We start from the raw sequence: 19,008 nt of genomic DNA, 5'->3' as shown, positions 1-19,008 counted from the left end.
ACAGTTCCCTTCCTGGCTCTGGCCTCAGTTGCCCTGCCTGTGCTGTAAGGGGGTGGCCTCTGGTTGCTGAGGGCTGTTGAGCTCACCTGAGGCTGGCTGAGGTGGGGGTGCCTAGGGCTGTTTCCCTGGGAGATGGGGCTTGTCTCCTGCTCCTGGCCAGTACACTCTGAGAACATTTGCTCTCCAGACCAACGGACAGCCCGTCCCCCTCCACCCTCGCCCCCTTGCCATCTCCAAAGCCAACGAAGCTGATTGTCTCAGCCGGCCCTGTGGGTGCTGGCCGGGCGGCCGGCCGCAGGCCACAGGCGGGGGTGCCACCCGCCAGAGCCCCGCCAGACACACAGGGCATTGTCCCTCAGTCAACAGCCCCTGGGCACCTTGGCCTGCTCCTGGCCTGCCCCCACGGTCCTCACCGCCTGCCTCTGCGCCAGGCCCAGCCAGCTGGGGGCCCAAGCCTCCAGCTGATGACGAGCCCACCCACCCACTCCCCCAGCAGCCCCCTGAAGAGCTATAATTGCTTCGCTGCGTCCTGTCGCTGCCATTCTCTTGGCGGAGGCCTCAGGGGTTCCAGGCGGGTGGCAGCTGCAGGCCGGCTGCCCTGCTCTCAGGATGGACTGGCCACACAGCCTGGTACGTGGTGCTTCCCCACCCCCACCCCACCCCCTTTTAGGGCCTGAGTGTCCAGGACTTCTTTCCTATTGATTCATGGCTGCCTCTGTTTGGCTTGGAATCTGCAGAAGCCAGTTCTCCTTCTGTCCTCTTCCCCAGCAGGAGGAAGAAACAGAGGTGGGTCTCAGAGGCTGCCGGCAGGGTCCCAGCTCAGGCTCCTGAAGTGGGCCCAGTCAGCCCCTCGACACTGGAGCCCTTTCAGGCCAGAGGCATCTGGGGAGATCCTGGCAAACTCACTTCTCGGGGTTTTTCCAAAGTGTCTCTGGGTCCTGGGATCCAGGCCTTGTGACCTTGGGCAAGTCCTTCTGTTTCTCATCTCGGAAGTGGGGGCAGGGGACTATGGAAGGAGAGCTTGGATTTCTCTATGAAGAGAAGCTGAGTTTAAGAATGCTACGTGAGAAGCTCAGAAGAGAAGGCCTATTGTTAGGGAGAGTCATTTCTGAAGCAGAATGTAGGACCAAAAAGGAAAAATTTAGCAACTTGAATCTCTGTTGTGAATTTTGTGCCAGCAAATGGCCCTGCCAAGAGGGGCTATGCTGAAACTTGTTTTCAAGGGTCAAGTCTTGCTGGGTAGCCTGGAAAAATCAGGCACAGGCCAAGCAGGCCAGGGGGTAAGGGAACAGGGCAGGTAGGAACCTGGCTAGCCTCTGGGAGGAGATGAAACTACCTCTGCAGATTTCTCCCTTCTGGTCAGCCCTGGACCCCACTCAGCCGGGGTTCTGCTGGCTCTCCAGTCCCGATGCCTTCTGGTGTTGGGGTACGGAGTTGGGAGGAGGAGAAATGGATGGTGGTGGGTGAGGGTGGGTAGGAGAGGGGAGGAATGGACCAGGGCTGGGGTATGGAGAGGGGAGTACAGGGTTACAGAGATGGAGTCCAGCAGGGATCCTTGGCCACAACCTGCCCATCTCATCTCATGCTCTGCCCTTCTTCCTGCCCACTTGAGTCCAGCTTCACAGTCTCCTTTCAGCAGAGCTGACTTCCCCGCACACTGTTCCGGCTGCCTGTAAGGCTCTTAGACTCTGTCTGACTCCTTCTAGCCTTCAAACCTCACCTGACGTGTCCCCTTCCCCTGGGGTAACCTGCACTGCTCAACCACACCCTGCACAGTCCATTGTTGGCCTTGTTTTGAGTGAGCTGGTTTGTTATCTTGTTCGCTGTCTGCTCTCCCTCCCAGACTGCAGGCTGGGGAAGCGTAGGGTCTTTGGCAGCTATTCGGCTACTCGGCCAGTGTTTAATGACTATCAGCGCCAAGCACATGCACACACAGGAGGTAGACAGGGTGAAGCACTAATGCCAGGCCTGCCCTCATGAGTCTGCTTAGTGGGGGTCAGAGTGCAGTGACCCACCCATACAAATTGAGACTGCGAATTCGCATGTGATGATGCAAGGCCAAGAAGGCCCCGGGAAGTGACACTGGGCAGCGGCATGAGGAGTCAGAAGCATTAGGAGAGGATTTGCGGCAGGACTGTGCAGGCAGCAGTCTGTGCAAAGTCCCTGTGGCAGGAAGGAGCATGGGGAGAGGAGGATCTAGGTCAGAGGCTGAACCCCATGTCAGGAGTGATTTGAGGAGACAGAGCTGAGACCCAGGAAGGTAGCTGTCAAATTTGCTTATCAAATGGCTAATTGATTGGAAGGAGCCGAGCGGGCTTGGAGAGATCAAGCAGGAGAGCTGAGGTGTCTAGGGAAGTAAGGATGGTGGTAGATAGAAGTGGATGGTTGGGGAGATTTTTAAGAGGTGTAAGAGACAGCGCTTCACGATGAGTGTGGTCTACACAGGGCTTCATACACCTCTCCTCTTCCCTCGCTCCTTCCTGGGCCCTAAGTCTCGGCCCAGAGGGAGCCCTGACTTTCCCATTTTTGATCCATGGCCTCCTTCCCCAGCTGTTCCTTCTCACCATCTCCATATTCCTGGGGCTGGGCCAGCCCAGGAGCCCCAAAGGCAAGAGAAAGGGTCAAGGACGTCTCGGGACCCTGGCCCCCGGGTCTCACCAGGTGCCACTGGATCTGGTGTCACGGGCGAAGCCATATGCCCGCATGGAAGAATACGAGCGGAACCTTGGGGAGATGGTGGCCCAGCTGAGGAACAGCACTGAGCCGGCCAGGAGGAAGTGCGAGGTCAACCTGCAGCTGTGGCTGTCCAACAAGAGGAGCCTGTCTCCCTGGGGCTACAGGTAGGCTGTGCTTGGCGGGGGTGGGCAAGCTGCGTTTTGGGGGGATGGGGGCACCTGACCCCCACCCCTGTCATTGCAACAGTTAAGCCCTGGGATTCGTAGAACGAGCGCCTGGGTCTGAATCTGTCTCTGTCTCTCACTGGTTTCCTGGCTTTGGACAAGTCACTTTGAGTCTCCGAGCCTCAGTTCCTTCAACTGGGAATGGAGGTGACAGTAGCATCCAAGCCCCAGGCTTGTTATTAAATGAGGGATCCATGCAGAGCATTGCCACTGCTGTTCTCCAAGTTTCCGCTGACATGTCCACAAGGCCCAGGTTTCCTCCAAGCTTGGAGCGTGGCGCACACCTACCTGTCGGACGTGGCCCTTCCAGTCTGATGGTCACTCCTGGCGGGTCCGTCTGCGTGGCGACATCAGAATCACCGTAGGATTCTCATGCCTGGTCCAACCAAAATCTTCAGGGGTGACAGTGGACGCTCCCTTTTCTGGGTCTCCACTTCCTAGCACAGCAGCTGGCACACAGAAGGGGCTAAGTGCATATGTGTTGAATGAATAATGAAGAAAGAGCCTGGACTGAAGGGTCCTTGCTTACCACCAGGCCAAAAAAATTTTAGCCCCATTCACCTGAACTTTCTGTGACTATGTCAAGTCCAACATGGCGGCCACCATGGGGACCGGGCCCTTGCAATTTGGGGACTGGGCCCTTGCACGTGGGGACTGGGCCCTTGCAATTTGGCTGTTGCGACCAAGCAGTTAGTTTTGGATGAGTCTCACTTTCATGAGCTGGCTGGTGGGGCTGTGTCTGGAATGTGGCAGTTGGAAGGGCATGTAAGATCTGAAGTTGGGCCTCTCACTCTACTATGCCCTGGACTTTCTGGGGGATTGCATGAAAATGCAGACTCTGGTCAGGAAACCTGGGCAAGGATCAGACTCTGCAGCCCTGGGGAGCTCCCAGGGGAGGCTGGCACAGCAGCTCTGCGAGTGAGTTCACCTCCCACCTTCAGCCGATGAGGAGGTGGTGGCACAGGGAAGCAGGGCTCACAAAGCAAACCCTGTACCCTAGGCTCGTGGAGGGGACTCGTGTGATGCATCAGAGCCATCCAACGTCTAGCACAGGCTCTCTCACATGGTGGGTGTGTGAAAAATATTTGTTGAATGACTAGAAACCAAGTCGGAACAGACCTTGGGGCCTCCCGACTCCACTCCCAGAGGGCACTAGGCATTAGTGTGCTCACCTGTTATTTCCCGTGGATTAAGTTTCCTAAGGATATAAACAGGGGTTGGGGTGTGTGGGAGGGGAGGTAGGAGTGAGGAGGTCTGGGGCCTTCGGCTTCTTTCATGATCCCATAGCGCAGTTCTGCCCCCGGACGGCCACCATGCTGATGAGAGCAGGGAACTGGGCGATAGCGAAACTTGGGGCTGAGTCTTGACTTCTAAGATCTTTGGCTTTCTCACTTGGAACACATCGTTGACTGCTGGGCCCTTCCTGCAACCCAGCATAGTCTTGCTGTGAAATGAAAACTCGGGCTAGGAGGGGCAGGGCGTGGGCACGGTGCACACTTGCCTATCTCCACTGCCTTCCAACCAGCGCTCTCTCCTGACTCCCCGCAGCATCAATCACGACCCCAGCCGCATTCCTGTGGACCTGCCAGAGGCTCGGTGCCTGTGTCTGGGCTGTGTGAACCCCTTCACCATGCAGGAGGACCGCAGCATGGTGAGCGTGCCCGTGTTCAGCCAGGTGCCCGTGCGCCGCCGCCTGTGCCCGCTGCCACCCCGTGCCGGGCCCTGCCGCCAGCGCGCCGTCATGGAGACCATCGCCGTGGGCTGCACCTGCATCTTCTGAATGCCCAGGCCAAGGGCCCCCCTGTACCTGCATGCCAAGTCAGACCAATGAAAAGTAAACACTATGTTTTGTAAAGCAGAACCTTGGATTTGCTCCTTGAGGCTCTCAAGCCAATACCAGGGTGGGAGTCAGTTCCTGGGAGGTAGATTTCAGATCAATATCCAGCACGAAAGTAGGCTGTTTAATCACAGAATTTAATTCCTCTACCACTGCGCATGTACCAACCACCTAGGACAATCACATACTTTCTTTAAGAAAGCCCTGTTTCAGCCACGCCAATCTGCTTGGTTGGTGGAAATCTACACAGCACTGAGAGCACTGACTGCCCAGGGAGGTCGAGGAACATTGCAAACAAGCTGTTGGAGGTGGTAGGTCCCTGTCTCTGGAAGGGTCCAGCCAACGCAAAATCTCTAAGGCTAGGTGGTGCAAACCCCTGCTCTGCTGGGTCTCTTTAGACTCTGAGGGTCCTTGCAGGTCAGACCTAGAGCCGGACCACAGCCTCTGCTTGCCAAAGAGCGGGGATTCTAGCCAGGGCCATTGAACCTCTGACATTTTCACGCAGACATGCCTTCTTCTGGGCTGGGGTCCTGGACTTTGAGATGGTGTTGAGAACATCCACTAAGATCATTCTCCTGCCCAGTTTTTCTGCAAGAGAACCTTAGATATCAGTGGTGAGACTTTGCCTTTCTCTGCAATGGTTGTTCTGTATTTTTAATGCAGTGCTCTCCAGGGGTCCTGGGACTCCACTTTGAGAATCACTGTCTTCTATTTAGACACTGCAGATCAAAACGCAGTGCCACTGACTTGTCCTGAAGCCCGTGACTCCTGACCCCTGGTTGCCTGCCCCCACCCCCACACTAGCCCCTTGCAATTCAATCCTCCCCCGTCCCTCCACAGCAAATACTAAATCAGCTGTTCTAGAAACTAAAAATACTTCCTCTTCCCCAAGACAGCTGAGGGGCTCAGGCTATTTTCTGAGGGTAAGAATAACTAGTACTTGAGAGTTAATTTCAATAAAAGGGCCAACAGCCAGTGTAGGAATACTTTGCTTGGCTGCTTTCAGTTTACTGCTTGAAGCAGTTTTAAGTTTGAATGTTTTAAGGGACTAATTCATGAGAGGGCAATGGTTAGGTATGTGCCTGTCTGGGGTGGTAAGTGTCTTACCTTTTTTGGTATTGTTCTAGAGTGGATACTGGTTAAAATTACCCCCGGAAGCTTCAGCCTGGTTCCAGACACATGGAAAATAGACTCATGTGCCAGCCCAGCCGATGCCTCTTCTCCCTGGGGGTGACTCGCCTCTTGGGCCCCCAGTCTGTTCTCCAGATTGTAGGGTTGCAGCCACACGAGGGAGCCTGGCCTCTAAGGCCTTTTAATGGGGTGAGGGTGTGAGTAGAATTCAGCTGCTGGACCTCCTGGCCAAGGGAGACCAGGGTGTCCTCGTAGGGGTTGGCTGGTGCCACTTCTCATCTGGCAGGGCCAGTCTTACTCCGTGGAGCACCAGGCACACAGAGGTCCCCAGTAAATGCTGTTGTTTGGATGGCACCTTATCCTCTCTCTGGGCTTCAGTTTGCTCATCTGTGAAACGAGCAGATAGATTCAGGGATCTTTAGTCTTTTTTTTTTTTCCTCTAAGATTTCCTTATTTATTTATACAAACACTGGGTACAGTCAGAAGCATGGGAGGGTGAGAGAATTCACCAGAGCCAGAGCAGGGAGCAGAACAGGCAGAGTGACGAAAATACACTGCTGAGGGGAGCAGCGGGCGGCAGGAGAGGTCTGCACACCATGTGGGGCCCTTGCCAGTGGCCGGGGATCAAACCGGTGCTGCAGAGGCTGCGGGCAGCTTTGCAGCCCAGCGCTCAACGGCTGCGCCACCAGGGGAGGCCCAGGGATCTCTAGTCTTGCCCGATTTTGCGATGAGAGGCAGGCCTCATGGGTGGGGAGCAGCCTTTTCCAGTGCCCAGGTGGCGAGGCAGCACCTTAACCTGAGCCTGAACTTTCATAACCAATGCAACCCTTTTCTTGCTTATGCCAGTTTGAGTTCTGTTCTCCTTCAACCAAAATCATTCTTACTGTCAGACTCCAAATTTCTGCAGAATCTACTAGTGCATGTACCCCTCACTACCACCAGCATCACCTCAGCAGAGTAAAACCAACTTGAGTCAGTTTGGCTTTCATCCACTTGAAGGGTGTATGCCCCGTGCTGACTTCATGTAATTTTAAAAAGCTACAGATTTCAGATCTGCTCTGTGCTCGCCAAGAGACCATGGAAGTGTGATTTCCTCACTTTGGGCATCCCTACAAAACAAGCACGTTAGTAGCATGACTTGTGGGGCTGTCCTGAGGAAAGCCTCCATATCAGTGTCATTTGGCAGCATTTCCTCCTGGAACCTGAGGCCCCCTGCTCCCCACCTCACACAGATTTAGTGGGTCTGGGTAGCAGTGGGCATCTGTATGAGGCTCAGCTCTGAGTAACTCCAACCCAACCCTTTTCTTCTCCTGGGGTGAATGTTTCGGTGGGAGGTAGAACTGCCCTCTTCTATCTGGTAACTTGTCTTCGTGCCTATGGAACAGAATGGTCAATTGTTGCAGGTGCCAAGGAAAAGTGTTCCTCTTCCTATGGCCTGGTATGTTTCCCTTTTTCTCTTGATTGCCAGGAAGCTCAGAGCTGTAATGACAGTTCTGCTATGATAACTATTTCTTCCCTGGGTCTTACCAGTCATCTCTCCCAAAATGCAGTGTGCTAAGAGGCTTGGAGATGGGGTCTAGTATGTTCTTAGCTGGTAGCTTCACTTCTAGCAAGCCCAGAGTTAATAGGAGCTATTATCCCACCTAAGTTTTTTGATCTTCTATCTTATTTATTTGTAATGTAACCATTGGTTATGTTTCATTATAGGTTGTCTCATGTCCACTTTGGGAGTAGACAGTGGGAAAAAAAAAGAAATTAGACTCAGACTTTGCTGGCTTATGTCACCTCCCACGGGTATCCCCATCCACTAGTTAGAAAACCAAGCCAGGAACAGCTAGAGAAGACAGATTTTTATTTCTTCTTAAAAAAAAAATAAATAAAATGAATACATTGGTTTGAATTTCCTTCCTTTCTCTTATTCTCCGCCTTAAAAAGAGCAACCACTGTAAGGATCCTTAAGATAGAGAGGCAGAGAGTGGCTACCTGCAACGCCCCCCCCCCCCCAAGAGAGAGAACACTCCACATACCAGGGGTAAGAGGTTGGGGAGGGCATGTGTGACTTGTCCAACCTTGACTGCGGTGGGTGATCCATCTTCACTGGGGGGCTCAGCGGGGATGGAATGGTTCTAGTCTCTCTCTGGAGCCCTCACAGTTCAGTCTTCACCTTGTGCATTAGATCCTTTTGGTCAATCTTGTCTAGGTCCTGGTACCAGCGATTAAAAGCCAGCAAGGCCACGTTCTTGGCTGCTACGGCCATCACCTCCACGGAACTGGCTGCCCACTCCAGGGCATTGAGGTAGAAGAGTTGGTCATGGAGCTCGAAACGAGGGAGGGTGGCATGGGAACCGTAGAGGGGGTGGGCCTGCCATTCGGCCGTCTGGACGGAGTAATAGGAACGAAAGAGGGTCTTCAGCTGGGTCCGCAAGAGGGGCTTGGGGGACTGGACTCGCCAAACAGCTGCCTCCTGAGGCTGTTTGCGCCGGAAGCTGCCTGAGATATTGACAGGACAGATGTTGTCCAGCGCACAGAAGAAGTTGGGGAAATCTGTGGTGAGGATGCTGGCAAAGGGGAAAAGCTTAGGGTCAGGGAAGCCGAAGTAGGAAGAGTTGAGGTAGCCGTGGACCAAGGAGATGACGGTGGGCTGGAAGGAGCCCTGGGCAACAGCAATGGGCGGGTCGAAGCCTTGGAAGGCGATGGTGCTATTGCCGTTGTCCAGGGGCAGGGGCGTGGCGATAACCACTATGTCGTAGAAGTCGGAACCGTTTCCCATCTCACTCTCATACCCTACTTGGTACAAGGCTTTCCCTTCTGGAAGGAGAAAGAAGAGAGCACGAAAGTCAGCTGATTTCTTGGCTTTCACATGTGGATTTCCCATCTAGGTTCCAGCATTGAGGGTACAAAATGACCCAGGGGAAAGGAGGCTGGTGGGCGGCCTGCATAAGAGGGTGGGCCCGCATGGAGCTCTCTCCATGCTGGCGTGGCTGCAGGGGAGCACTGGGCTGGGAATCAGCTGAAGCTGTGGCTGATGAGCTTGGGGAGTGCTTGTGGCAGCTGCTCAGTGCTCAGGAGATGAGATGATAGGTGGATGCTAGCTGGATGCAAGTCCCTGCTTCCTGGCACTGACATATACATCTGACTCGGGACAACAGTGCCCCCTGGTGTCCCTCAGCAGTGCTGGGGCTTCCCATTGGATTTTTGGGATTAAGCTCCAGCATGTGATAGACCAGGGTGTAGAGACAGAAGAGACAGAAATGCTGCGCTGTTTAGGAAGGGAGTGGCCACACTCCAAGCTCTGTCACTCACCTTTACTGTGCAGGGTCACGGAGGTCACTGTGGCGTGGATTACGTTGGCCTTGGTGAGCCTCAGCAGGCCAGAACAAACCAGCTTGTTGCCTCCCTCCACGGACCACAGGCTGCCCTGGGCCCCAGCTAGAGACATGGCTCCTGGGCAAAATGGAGAGGGTGGCAGGTGGGCTCTCAGCACAGGCTACCTGGACCACCTCCCAGCCCAAGACTCCTTCCAACCACAGGCACTGACATAGCAAATGCACAGATAAATGCCACCAAGTCCATAATGCTACAAAGACAAAACATGCTCGGTACAAGAACCAGCTACAAAGCCCACAGACTGTGTGACTCTGTATTCAGACAGCCCAGAGTGGGCAAATCCATATAAACACAAAGCAGATTGGTGGTTGCCTAGAAGGCTGGGGAGGTGATGGGTAAAGGTTCTGAAACTGATTGTGGGGCTGGATGTACAACGCCGGGCATGCTCAAAACCACCCACGTGCGCTGTACACGCACGACCTGCAGGGTACGGCAGTTACGCTCTGGGGGAGGCTCCTAAGGCACCGGAAGAGTGAGCAGGGCTGTCCTGCCGACGGGGCCCTGGGAAGGACCTGAAGCCTGGGAAGGAGCTAGCTGTGCCAGGAGCCAGAGGAACAGCAGGCCAGGGGTGTGGGCAGTGCTTATTAATTCCAAAACTTTTCATTCACTTTTTCATAGTGAGCTGAGCACCTACAGTGGCCCAGGCACTAATGTAAGGGCTTGGGATGTATCAGTCAACCAAAGAGACAAAGACCGCTGCCCTGGGGATGCCTGTAGTCTAGTGGGAGGGGAAACGGAAGGGGTAGTCCGCTAGAAGACGTGACCTGCAGGTGGGGGTCAGGCCTGCTGGGGGCGAGGGCCGTGGGGCAGCTCCAAAGAAAAGGTACCAATTGCACAAAGACAATGGGGAGCCAGTTTATTGTGTCTTTAAGGAAGAAGCCCCAAGATAGGAGCATATTTGGCAATTGGAGACACAGAACCGGGGTGAGCAAGTTGGGAGGTAGAGGGGGGCCTAGACTTCTAGATGGAGTTTGGATTTTACTTAAGGAAAATGGAAGCCACAGCAGAGTTTTACACAGGCCTGTGGTCCATCTGGCTGATGTGGGGTGGAAGACCTGGTAGGGAACAGGGGAGGGGTGCTGGTGGCTCAGACCAGGGAGGAGGCAGTGGTGGGGAGTAGACTGTGGATGTACATGCTAGGTGAAGCAGAGGGGTTTCTTGACACACCACATGAACAACATGAACGGACAGAGTCAAGGTTCTGACCAGAGCGCCTGAAAGGACTGTTTACCAGCTGGGAGGACCATGGCAAGGGCGGGCTCAAGGGACAGGCTGGGAGCTCAGGTTGGGATGTGCTGAGTCTGAGAAGCCTGTTCGAGGTCCTAGGGGAGATACAGGGGTGACAGTGGACACGGGGACCTGCAGTTCTGGGGACAGGTCTAGGCTGGAGGTTGTGTTTGGGAGTCAGGTGGGTGGAATTTAAAGCCAGAGGCCGCTGCGCGCCACAAAGGAGCATGAGCAGTTGAGAAGGGAATCAGATGGAGGACAGAGCCTAGGAGAAGGAGCCAGCCTGGAGGCTGGGAGGAAGGGCCGGCCAGCGCCCGTGCAGATGGCACCCTCACCAGCTGGCCAGGTGCTGCCACATCTTTCAAGGCCCAGAACAGCTGCCATGCCATCGGAAACTGGCCATTATCCTCTCAGGTGCATTAAGTCAGACCTGAGTGTGGTTTGCATTGGAGGAGGGGGACTGTGTCTGCTCCCATGGGCCTGGTAAGATCAGGGGGAAGTTTAGGGGCCCTGATAGATGGGTACGCAGGGGCCCAGAGGTCTTAGGGGCAGTTCTTGAAACCAATCTAGTGAGCAATGGTAGAGACACTTTGGACTGAGATCTGAGACGTGGCATGAATACTGTCCCCTGTCAGTTTGGGGAACAGATGCCAGACTCAAATGGGGTTGGGGCAACACAGTGCTCAGGCAACAGTGACACCCAGGGCAACATGAGCTACTGTGTGCACCCGCCTGTTCTGGGCAGCACGGGCCTGGGGCAGGCAGGTGAGGGAGGGCTCACCAGCAAAGGCGGGCATCGCTGCTGACTGGCCATAGCTGGCGCGCAGGACAGCAGAGACCACGTCGTCAATGAAGCGCTGAGTGACGCCCACCTGGAGCAGGGACTCGGCCACAGAGCGCTGGGTCATGTTGACGAAGGCAGACTCCCCCAGCGAGTAGAGCAGTTCCTCCACGCCGGAGAAGGCGTAACCGTGGGCCTGGTACTTATAGATCCTGGGAGACATGCAGGATGGAGCCCTTGCGCAGAAGGTCTTTAGACCGACCCTCTGCTACTGTGTTACCGCCCCAGGGACCTGCCCTCTTGTCCATAGAGGGATGGGCGGGGGGCTGGTTCTGCTCCCTTGGCCTGTCCCCTGCTGTGGTGGGCCTGTCCCATCTAGAGGGGGAATGTGGAGGGAAAGACTCTGGAGTCCCCCTAGACCTGCTTCACACGGAGACTCTGTTGAATAATTATGTCACCTCTGAGCTACTCCATGCCTGAGGTCACAGCTTCTTCTCACCCAGCTGGCACTACTAGACAGGGGCCTCAGCCCACCTGCTGACACCCCTGCTCCAAGTTTCTCCATCTTCTAGGACCACTTTGCACCTGCTAGTGGCAGGCTCAGACCAGCGCTGTCACTGCCCCTCTCCTCCGGCTAAATCAAGGGGTTCTCACTCCCCAAGGTCATATCTTGTTCCCTGACAAGTCCCCCCAATGCCAGGGACTGGTCTTTGCCTGGAGCCATCTTAGGGTGGATTTCTGGCTGGACTGGCATTGAAGCACTGCCTCTGCTTGGGCTGCTGTGTGAATATGTGGGGCTGGTACCCACCGGACATCAAGGTGGAAGGATCTAGAAAGCAGTTAGAAATGAGGGGAAACATTAAAGGGGAAATTGGAGCTGACAGGCAGGTATCATTTCCCACAAAGGGAGAACGTGACATAGCAGGCTTGTATATTGATAAAATTGACAAGGCAGAAAAACAGAAGGAGGGTAAGGACATAACCATGGGGCAAACCTGTGAATAAAGTTGACCCCTGTGGGAGAGGGAGGAATGGAGAAGGCCGAGGGCAGAAAGGAAGCAGCAGCCCTCTGAGTATCTGGGGCCAGGAAGCAGGAGAACCTCAGCGAGGGTGGTGGGGGGTCTGGAGGTCTTTACTATCTGGTGGTCTTTACTATCTGGTGATGGGGTGGGGGCCAGGACCCCAAGAGGGGAGGAGTGCTGAAGAAAGGGCTGGGACCCCAGAAGGAGAGGCGTGTTGAAGAAAGGTGTTTGCTCTGGATGGGGAAACTGGAGAGGGGACGGCAGAGTTTGTAGATGAGGGGCCTATAGGCTGCGCGTGGCCTACACGCCTGTTGTTGTTGGTTTACTATTCAAGCAACTGACTCTATTGTATAGCTGGGAGGTTTCACGTCTGGATTTCCAGATTCTTCTGAGAAATTGAAAGATTCAGTCCCCTGAGGTACACATTCCCACATAGCCAAGGCTGGTTGCCCCCCTCTGGGTGGTGCCTTGCTCTTCAGGGTACACCCCGCCCTGCCCACAGCTTCCTCCTCTCTCTCCCACCTGATGCTTCACTCATTCATACTCCAGGTCAGCCCTTGGAGGTACCCAGGTTTGCAGATGACACTTTTATTGACTGAATTAGCAGAGGGAAAGAGAAGGCTGGTGAAACTGTAGAAGAGACCCCCACTGTGACAGTGCATACAGCCCTCTCACTGGGGGCTGCAGGGCTGGGCTCTCACAGCCACCAAGTATCTCTTCCTTCTAGACAATGTACACAGTCAAGCTGGCTCCTTCACAGCCTCTTTCTTCTCCCGCCCTGGAAGGTCTTCCCACAGGTCCGCCCAGCCCTACCTCATGAACTTCTCCATGACCTCCTCCACCCACATCTGCAGTCTCAGGAAGCTGATGCCATAGTGCCACCAGAGGCGGAAGACGTTTAGCAGGTACCAGTCGGTCTCCTCCAGCACGAAATGCTCCCCACCGAAGATGGCGCTCCTGCCAACCACCTCTCGCCGGTGCCTCAGCCCTGAGGAGACAAAGCGGAGCCTCAGGTCCCCTTCAAAGGGTTCTTCAGGAGGCCGGGAAGCACCTACAGCGGAAGGCCTGGCTTTCTGAAGAAGGCAAAGGGACCGGCTCTTTAAAGGAAATACAGACACTAAGGGCTGTTCATCAGTGCAGCTGAACTACAGGGAACAAAAGCCCTGGGGAAATGCCTGGCTTTGCTACTCAATGACAAAATGAAAAATAATGCACCATTTTACATTTTTTTTTCAACAATGGGAAATGCAGAACAGCTCAGGGAGCCCTGGGCACCCAGGCCCAAGTCACAGCTCAGTACAGCCGACCACGAGCCACACCACAGAGCACGGGGCTTCATCTTCTCCCTGCCGAGGCAGAGGCCGATGGGTGTCACCACCCTAGCTGCAGATATGGAAGCTGAGGCTTAGAGCCCAGAGGACCTGCCCCAAATCACAGGTCTTTGCTTCTTTCCCTCAGATTCCTGTTGCTGAGTTACTACGTCCTGCTCTCCCAAGGCAGTGAGTGAAGTCCACCCCTTCTGCATCCCTCCAGAGATATTTGGTGCCAATTCTCACAAATGCATCCACATGTATGCCTGTTCCCCAGCCGCACGTATGTACCCCACTGGCACCTTGCTGACGTACCGGCATCGGCAGCTGTTCACACCTGGGCATAAAGGATTCCTCATTCTGCCTGTTGAGCTGTGTAACTTAAACTAAAATGGACTTAACCTCAGGCCCCTCAGGTCCCAGGCAGGTGCTGCAGGAATAAGCCTGTGTGTATGCCACCCGTCCCACGTGCTGGTATGCTGCAGGGGCACTTCCAGCAAGGGACATTTCTGTGTCACCCTGTAGACACATATGTGGTTTTGATAGATGTTGCTGGAGTTGAACCTCAGCTCTCTCAATTGCTCCTGGCCTCAGACAAGGTGGACCCATTTTCTGTTTCCCTAGGAGGAGAGAGAACACCCCTCTTGTGGGCTGGTAGGGAAGACTTCAGGTAATGTCTCCATACCATCTACCTAGGTGCCAGGCACCTGGCAAGCACACAGCATGTGGGAGCTACTGTGACTACGATTACGAGGCAGTAAAGTGAAAGGGAAAGCAACTGGCCTAGGAGTCAAACCTGAGTTCTAATCCCGGCTCTGCAACTAACTTGCTGTGTAACCTCCTTGCTGTGTAAGGCAAGCTCCTTCCCTCTCTGGTCTCAGCTGCTCCATCTGTAAAATGAGGAGATGGGGCTCCATGACCTTACGGCCTTGACCCTTGGGGCAATCTGGGAAGGGCCTGATGGCTGCCGCCAGCCCTGTGGCACCGTGGACCTGGAGCCCCCGGCGGGAACTCACCCAGCTGCTTGACGAAGTTCTGCATGTGCAGGCTGAGGGAGTGGAAGGAGGCGGCCCCGCTCTCATAGTGTTGCTTGTTGACTGAGATGGTGGCCAGGCGGCCGCCCACTGTCCCCTTCTCATACACATCGATCTGCACCCGGGGGCCGAAGTGCTGCTGGAGAAAATGGGCCACGGCAGAGCCCCCGATTCCAGCCCCAACCACCGCTGACAGCCGACGGGGAGGCAGGCAGGGAGAGAGACAGAGCAGACGTGTGAGAGCCCGAGTCGGCTAGGGGCCCAGGTTCCCAGCACTTGTATTTCATAAGCTTATAACCCCTCAAAACGGAAATCCACAGACTAGTTGTTACTAAAGCTATTAGTAAAGAGCAAAGGAGCACCTCAGAACTGCCCTCATTTGACAGACTTTAGTGGCAAAGAGTAGAAGGGAGGGCCTCCCTGGTGGCGCAGGTGGTTGAGCGCAGTGCTGTGAAACTGTCTGCAGCCTCTGCAGCGCCGGTTTGATCCCAGCCAGTCGGCGAGGGTCCCACATGGTGCGCAGACCGCTCCTGTCTCGCCCGCTGCTCCCCTCAGCAGTGTATTTCGTCAGTCTGCCTGTTCTGTTCCCCGCTCTGTCTCTGGTGAATTCTCTCACCCTCCCGCACATCTGGCCTGTACCTCGATTCTTGTATAAATAAATAAATCTTTTTTTAAAAAAAAAGAGTAGGAGAGAATCTCAAAAATACAGGCTAATCATTTCAAGAGGGCATTTCAGTGTGCTGAAATGCGTCACATTGTCCTTATTTCACTATGAATCGGTGGCTCCTGATGGATACTGTTGGGTAGAGTCCCTTAATCCAGGGGCTGGGGAACTACAGCTCATGGGGCAGATCCAGGCAGGTGCCTGCTCCTGCAAATACAATCTTATCAGAATGCAGTAACCACACCAATTCCTTAGCTTGCTGTGCCAGGCAAGAATGAGTAGTTGCAATAGTGATTGTATAGCCTGCAAAGCCTAAATATTTACTCTGGCCCTTTACTGAAGAAGTTAGCCAACTACTGGCCTCATCCAAGCTGCCACCAGCCACTTAAGTTGTTTCCACCTCTGTGTCTGCCAAGACTGGAATGCACCCCCGGCAGGTAGTGCAAACCCTTCTTGTTTGGCCTCTTGAGGTCTTTTGGGGTCTTAGCATCCACTCTCTTTACTGTACCTCTTGCCTTCTTGTTATTTGCAGACTGGGTTTGTAAGCCATGCGTGTGCCACCCAGGTCACTCATAAAAATGCTCTGAGGTGCTCCCAAGAAACTGTCTGCCAGTGTGAAGCTTCTAGACGGCTACTCTACCCACAATTTTTGTGGATCATGTATCTGAGACAGTTTTCCTCTCATTGACAAAATTGAGTCTGGTGTGACTTGTTCTTTCTGATCCACTTTGGACCCTAAGATCACCAGCTGCAGTCAAGAAGGCAGGAATGCAAGGTCTTCATGGCCTAGCCTTCACTTACTCCTCCATTTCCAGGCTGCCTGCGCCATACTCCACCTTTGGGTCTGTCTCGATAGCTGTTGCTGTGCCCCACATGATTTTGTTCTCATACTTGTGCCTTTGCCTTGTTGCTCCTTCATCAAGAATGTTGTCACCTGTGCCCTGCTGATGCCTACAGTCCATGATGTCATTTCCAGCTTGGCTTGCCCTTTGCACCTAAGACGAGTTGGGCATCCCTCCTGCATATTCCAGCAGGGCACTCTCCTTCCCCTGGCCTAGACCTGGCACACTACACTCAAGTGGTCTGTTGAAGGACAGAGCAGTCTGCTAAATCCCCCATACCTGGTAGGCAGCCAAATGCATTAAGTATTTGTTGCATATTGAAGGAACACTTCCAGGAATGCCCTTTATCTTTTTTAAATTGAAGTGTCCCTGCCTTCCAGTCTTGTCCAGAGAAAGTGATAGTATAAGGTCTAGAAGCTGCCCAAGGGCTACAGGCAAGACCTCCCCCCTCCCAGCCACTGAGAATCAACGCATTGAACTGCCACTCATGCTGGTCCATGGTAAGATGCGCTGGGGCACGAGAGAAAACAAATGGGGCTTTTGTTCCCCTTAGCCCTGGCAGGAGTGGGCACACCCACTTGCCTGATGTGGGACTCAGTGCAACAACTGGCCTGATGTGGGACCCAGTGCAACAACAGCGCTCCAGGGAGTTCTGAGGGGGAAGCAATGACTTCTGCCAGAGGGTATGGGGGGGACAAAGTTTTGATCAGGACCCAGTGTCTCTGCAGAGAACAGCAAGAGTAGTGTGGGATTAGGGGGGAGTTTAAAGGGCCCAGTGCCACACCAAGGTATTCCTGTCACTTCTGCAGCTGCCTGAGGGCGAGTACTCATATTAGGCAGCTCCTCATTCTCACTGTGGGTAGAGTCTAGACCACCAAGGTGGACAAAGGCTCCTGTCTCAGGATAGTCACGGCAGCTTGACATTACCAAGTGTCCTGGCCTGGATGAAACCTGGGGCAGGGTGGGCAGCGCCAGCTGAAGTGAAGCATGCTTTGCATGTCCAGAAATCCTGTTGGAGGGGGTCGTGCTCCTCCCCCAATGGTCAGTGGGAAGCACCCTGCATCTGCACACACTGCCTGCTCAACCCTTCCCCATCCTTCAAAACCCACCTTCTCCACAGGCCTTCTCTGGCCACTCTAGTTGGGAATTCAGGATTCTCTTTCCTCTGAAAACCCTAAATTCTCTCTCAAACTGATTTCTGGATGCTTTGGTCTGACTTACAGCCCGAGCCGTGGTTTTGGAAGCCTTTGTGCGGCACTGGCCCCAGTGAAGTCTGCATGCTCTTGTGGGACACTGTTCCCTACCCACTGGGGTTTAAAGAGGGCCTCCTCCTGGAGTAGGGACTCCTCGTCCCACACACCAGAAGCCTAGCATCTCTGCAGATGAGAATCTACATGCGAGGGACTTGAGTCATTTGGAGTTAAAATGACAATTAAGAGGAAAATATAAACAAAAATGGAATGCCAGCCAGCGACAGGCACAGTGAAGTATTTAGCCACGTCCTGATGTCTGCAATTTGAAATGCACTAAAATATAAGCTGGATGAATGGAGGTGTGACAGGTGTAATAAAGCAAGTACGGGAGCAGTTTGTTAATGGCAGAACTGAGGTGTGGACTCGATCATTCTTTCAACTTTGGTGTCGGTTTCAACACATTCAAAATAAAATATTGCAAGAAAAAATAGACAATGAATTCTGTTAAAAGTTGCCCACTCTGTCACTCAGCAAATCTATCTCCGGTGGGCTTACCACGGCTTCTGCCTCCCCTGGGGCCATGTCCTGCTCACCCCAAGGTCTGGGCTAGGATGTTCCTTCTAGGAAGTCCTCCCAGAGCCTGCAGGCTGGGGTGAAGTGCGAAAGCGTATTCAGCTGCTTTCTCAGGCTGGGCACGAGCGTCAGACCGGGAGGGGCACTGCGCCCCTACGCAGACCACCCTCAGTAAACCTGTGCATGACATCGGGACGCCGGGCAAAGAGCTGGGTGCAGATGCTGGAGACCCTGGGCCTTCCGTGGCATCGTGGCCGAGTCGCCCCGGACCAGAGCGCAGGCCGCCCACCCCATCAGCAACAGCCCGGCCCCCGCATCCCCTCCCGAGGTCCCTCCGCCGCGCAGCGGCTCCCCTGCCCCCACGCGACGGCTCCCGGCGACGAGCCCCCTTCCCTCCAGGCCTCCCAGCTCCGCGCCCCACCCGTCCTTCCCGCACCGATTTTGTTGGGCCGGACGTCTCCGCCGGTCGCGGCGGCGAGGAGCGCGGCCAGCGCGGCGAGGAGCGGGGCGGCGCGTGCCATGGCGAGCGGAGAGCGGGCTCCCGCCGGGCTCGGGCGCTGGCGAGTGGGCGCTGGACTCGCCGCCCCGCCCCGGCGCCCCACTGGCCGCGCCGCCCTCCTGCCCCTCGCGGTGCCAGCCTCTCATTGGGCCCGCGGCCGTCCCTCTTCGGGGCGAGGCCCTCATTGGCTGCCGCTCTCTCGGGGTACGCTCCGGCATAGGCCGCTCCCCCGGCTCGCCCTGAACGCGGGCGCCTCACTGGCTGGCTCGGCCCGCCCCGGGCAGGTGTGCGCGCTCCGGGCTCCGGCTCAGCCTCAGGATCCGGATCCCCGTGCAGACGCTGGAGGAGGAACCAAGCTTGGCTGTCCTCGTTCAGGTTCAGCCTCGGGGTTTCTAGCTTCGCAACGTGCCTGCCTCTGCGTCTCATTCAGTTACCCGGTTCTCCCTCTCGAGGTGATGGTGGCAGCCATGTGGATTGAGGGAGGTGGATCCGCTTGTCAGGAGCTGCAAGTTCGGGGAATTGCTGACCCAGCCCGCAGCCCGCGCTGGCTAGCTGCTCCCTTCTGCGTCGTTGGCGGAGACGAGGCCAGCCGCTCTCCAGACTGCTGT

The 19,008-nt window shown here is 55.0% G+C and overlaps 2 protein-coding genes across 5 annotated transcripts; one reads left to right on the top strand and one right to left on the bottom strand.

The window, feature by feature from the left end:
* Positions 1–569: 569 nt before the first annotated feature.
* IL17B (interleukin 17B) lies at positions 570–4,680 on the top strand (the record flags this gene model as incomplete). The annotated part of the gene is made up of 3 exons (XM_084252244.1): positions 570–630; positions 2,551–2,840; positions 4,449–4,680. The coding sequence occupies exons 1-3, from the start codon at positions 610–612 to the stop codon at positions 4,678–4,680; spliced, it is 543 nt and encodes a 180-aa protein (XP_084108370.1). The 5' UTR covers positions 570–609.
* A 3,334-nt stretch (positions 4,681–8,014) lies between these two features.
* PCYOX1L (prenylcysteine oxidase 1 like) lies at positions 8,015–18,618 on the bottom strand (the record flags this gene model as incomplete). 4 transcript variants are annotated; one of them, XM_084251913.1, is made up of 6 exons in its annotated part: positions 8,015–8,676; positions 9,172–9,312; positions 11,264–11,475; positions 13,099–13,273; positions 14,612–14,818; positions 18,338–18,618. In XM_084251913.1, the coding sequence occupies 6 exons, from the start codon at positions 18,420–18,422 to the stop codon at positions 8,015–8,017; spliced, it is 1,482 nt and encodes a 493-aa protein (XP_084108039.1). The 4 variants fall into 4 exon arrangements, with proteins under 4 accessions (XP_084108039.1, XP_084108040.1, XP_084108041.1 ...); XM_084251914.1 differs by having other exon boundaries at positions 11,264–11,526; positions 18,338–18,422; XM_084251915.1 differs by having other exon boundaries at positions 9,178–9,312; positions 18,338–18,422.
* Between the last annotated feature and the right edge of the window lie 390 nt (positions 18,619–19,008).

The sequence above is a fragment of the Talpa europaea genome (assembly GCF_964194135.1).
Source record: "Talpa europaea genome assembly, chromosome: 13".
In the NCBI taxonomy this organism is placed as follows: domain Eukaryota; kingdom Metazoa; phylum Chordata; class Mammalia; order Eulipotyphla; family Talpidae; genus Talpa; species Talpa europaea.
Note: the sequence above shows the minus strand (reverse complement) of the source record. Positions and strands in the feature narration are given on the sequence as shown.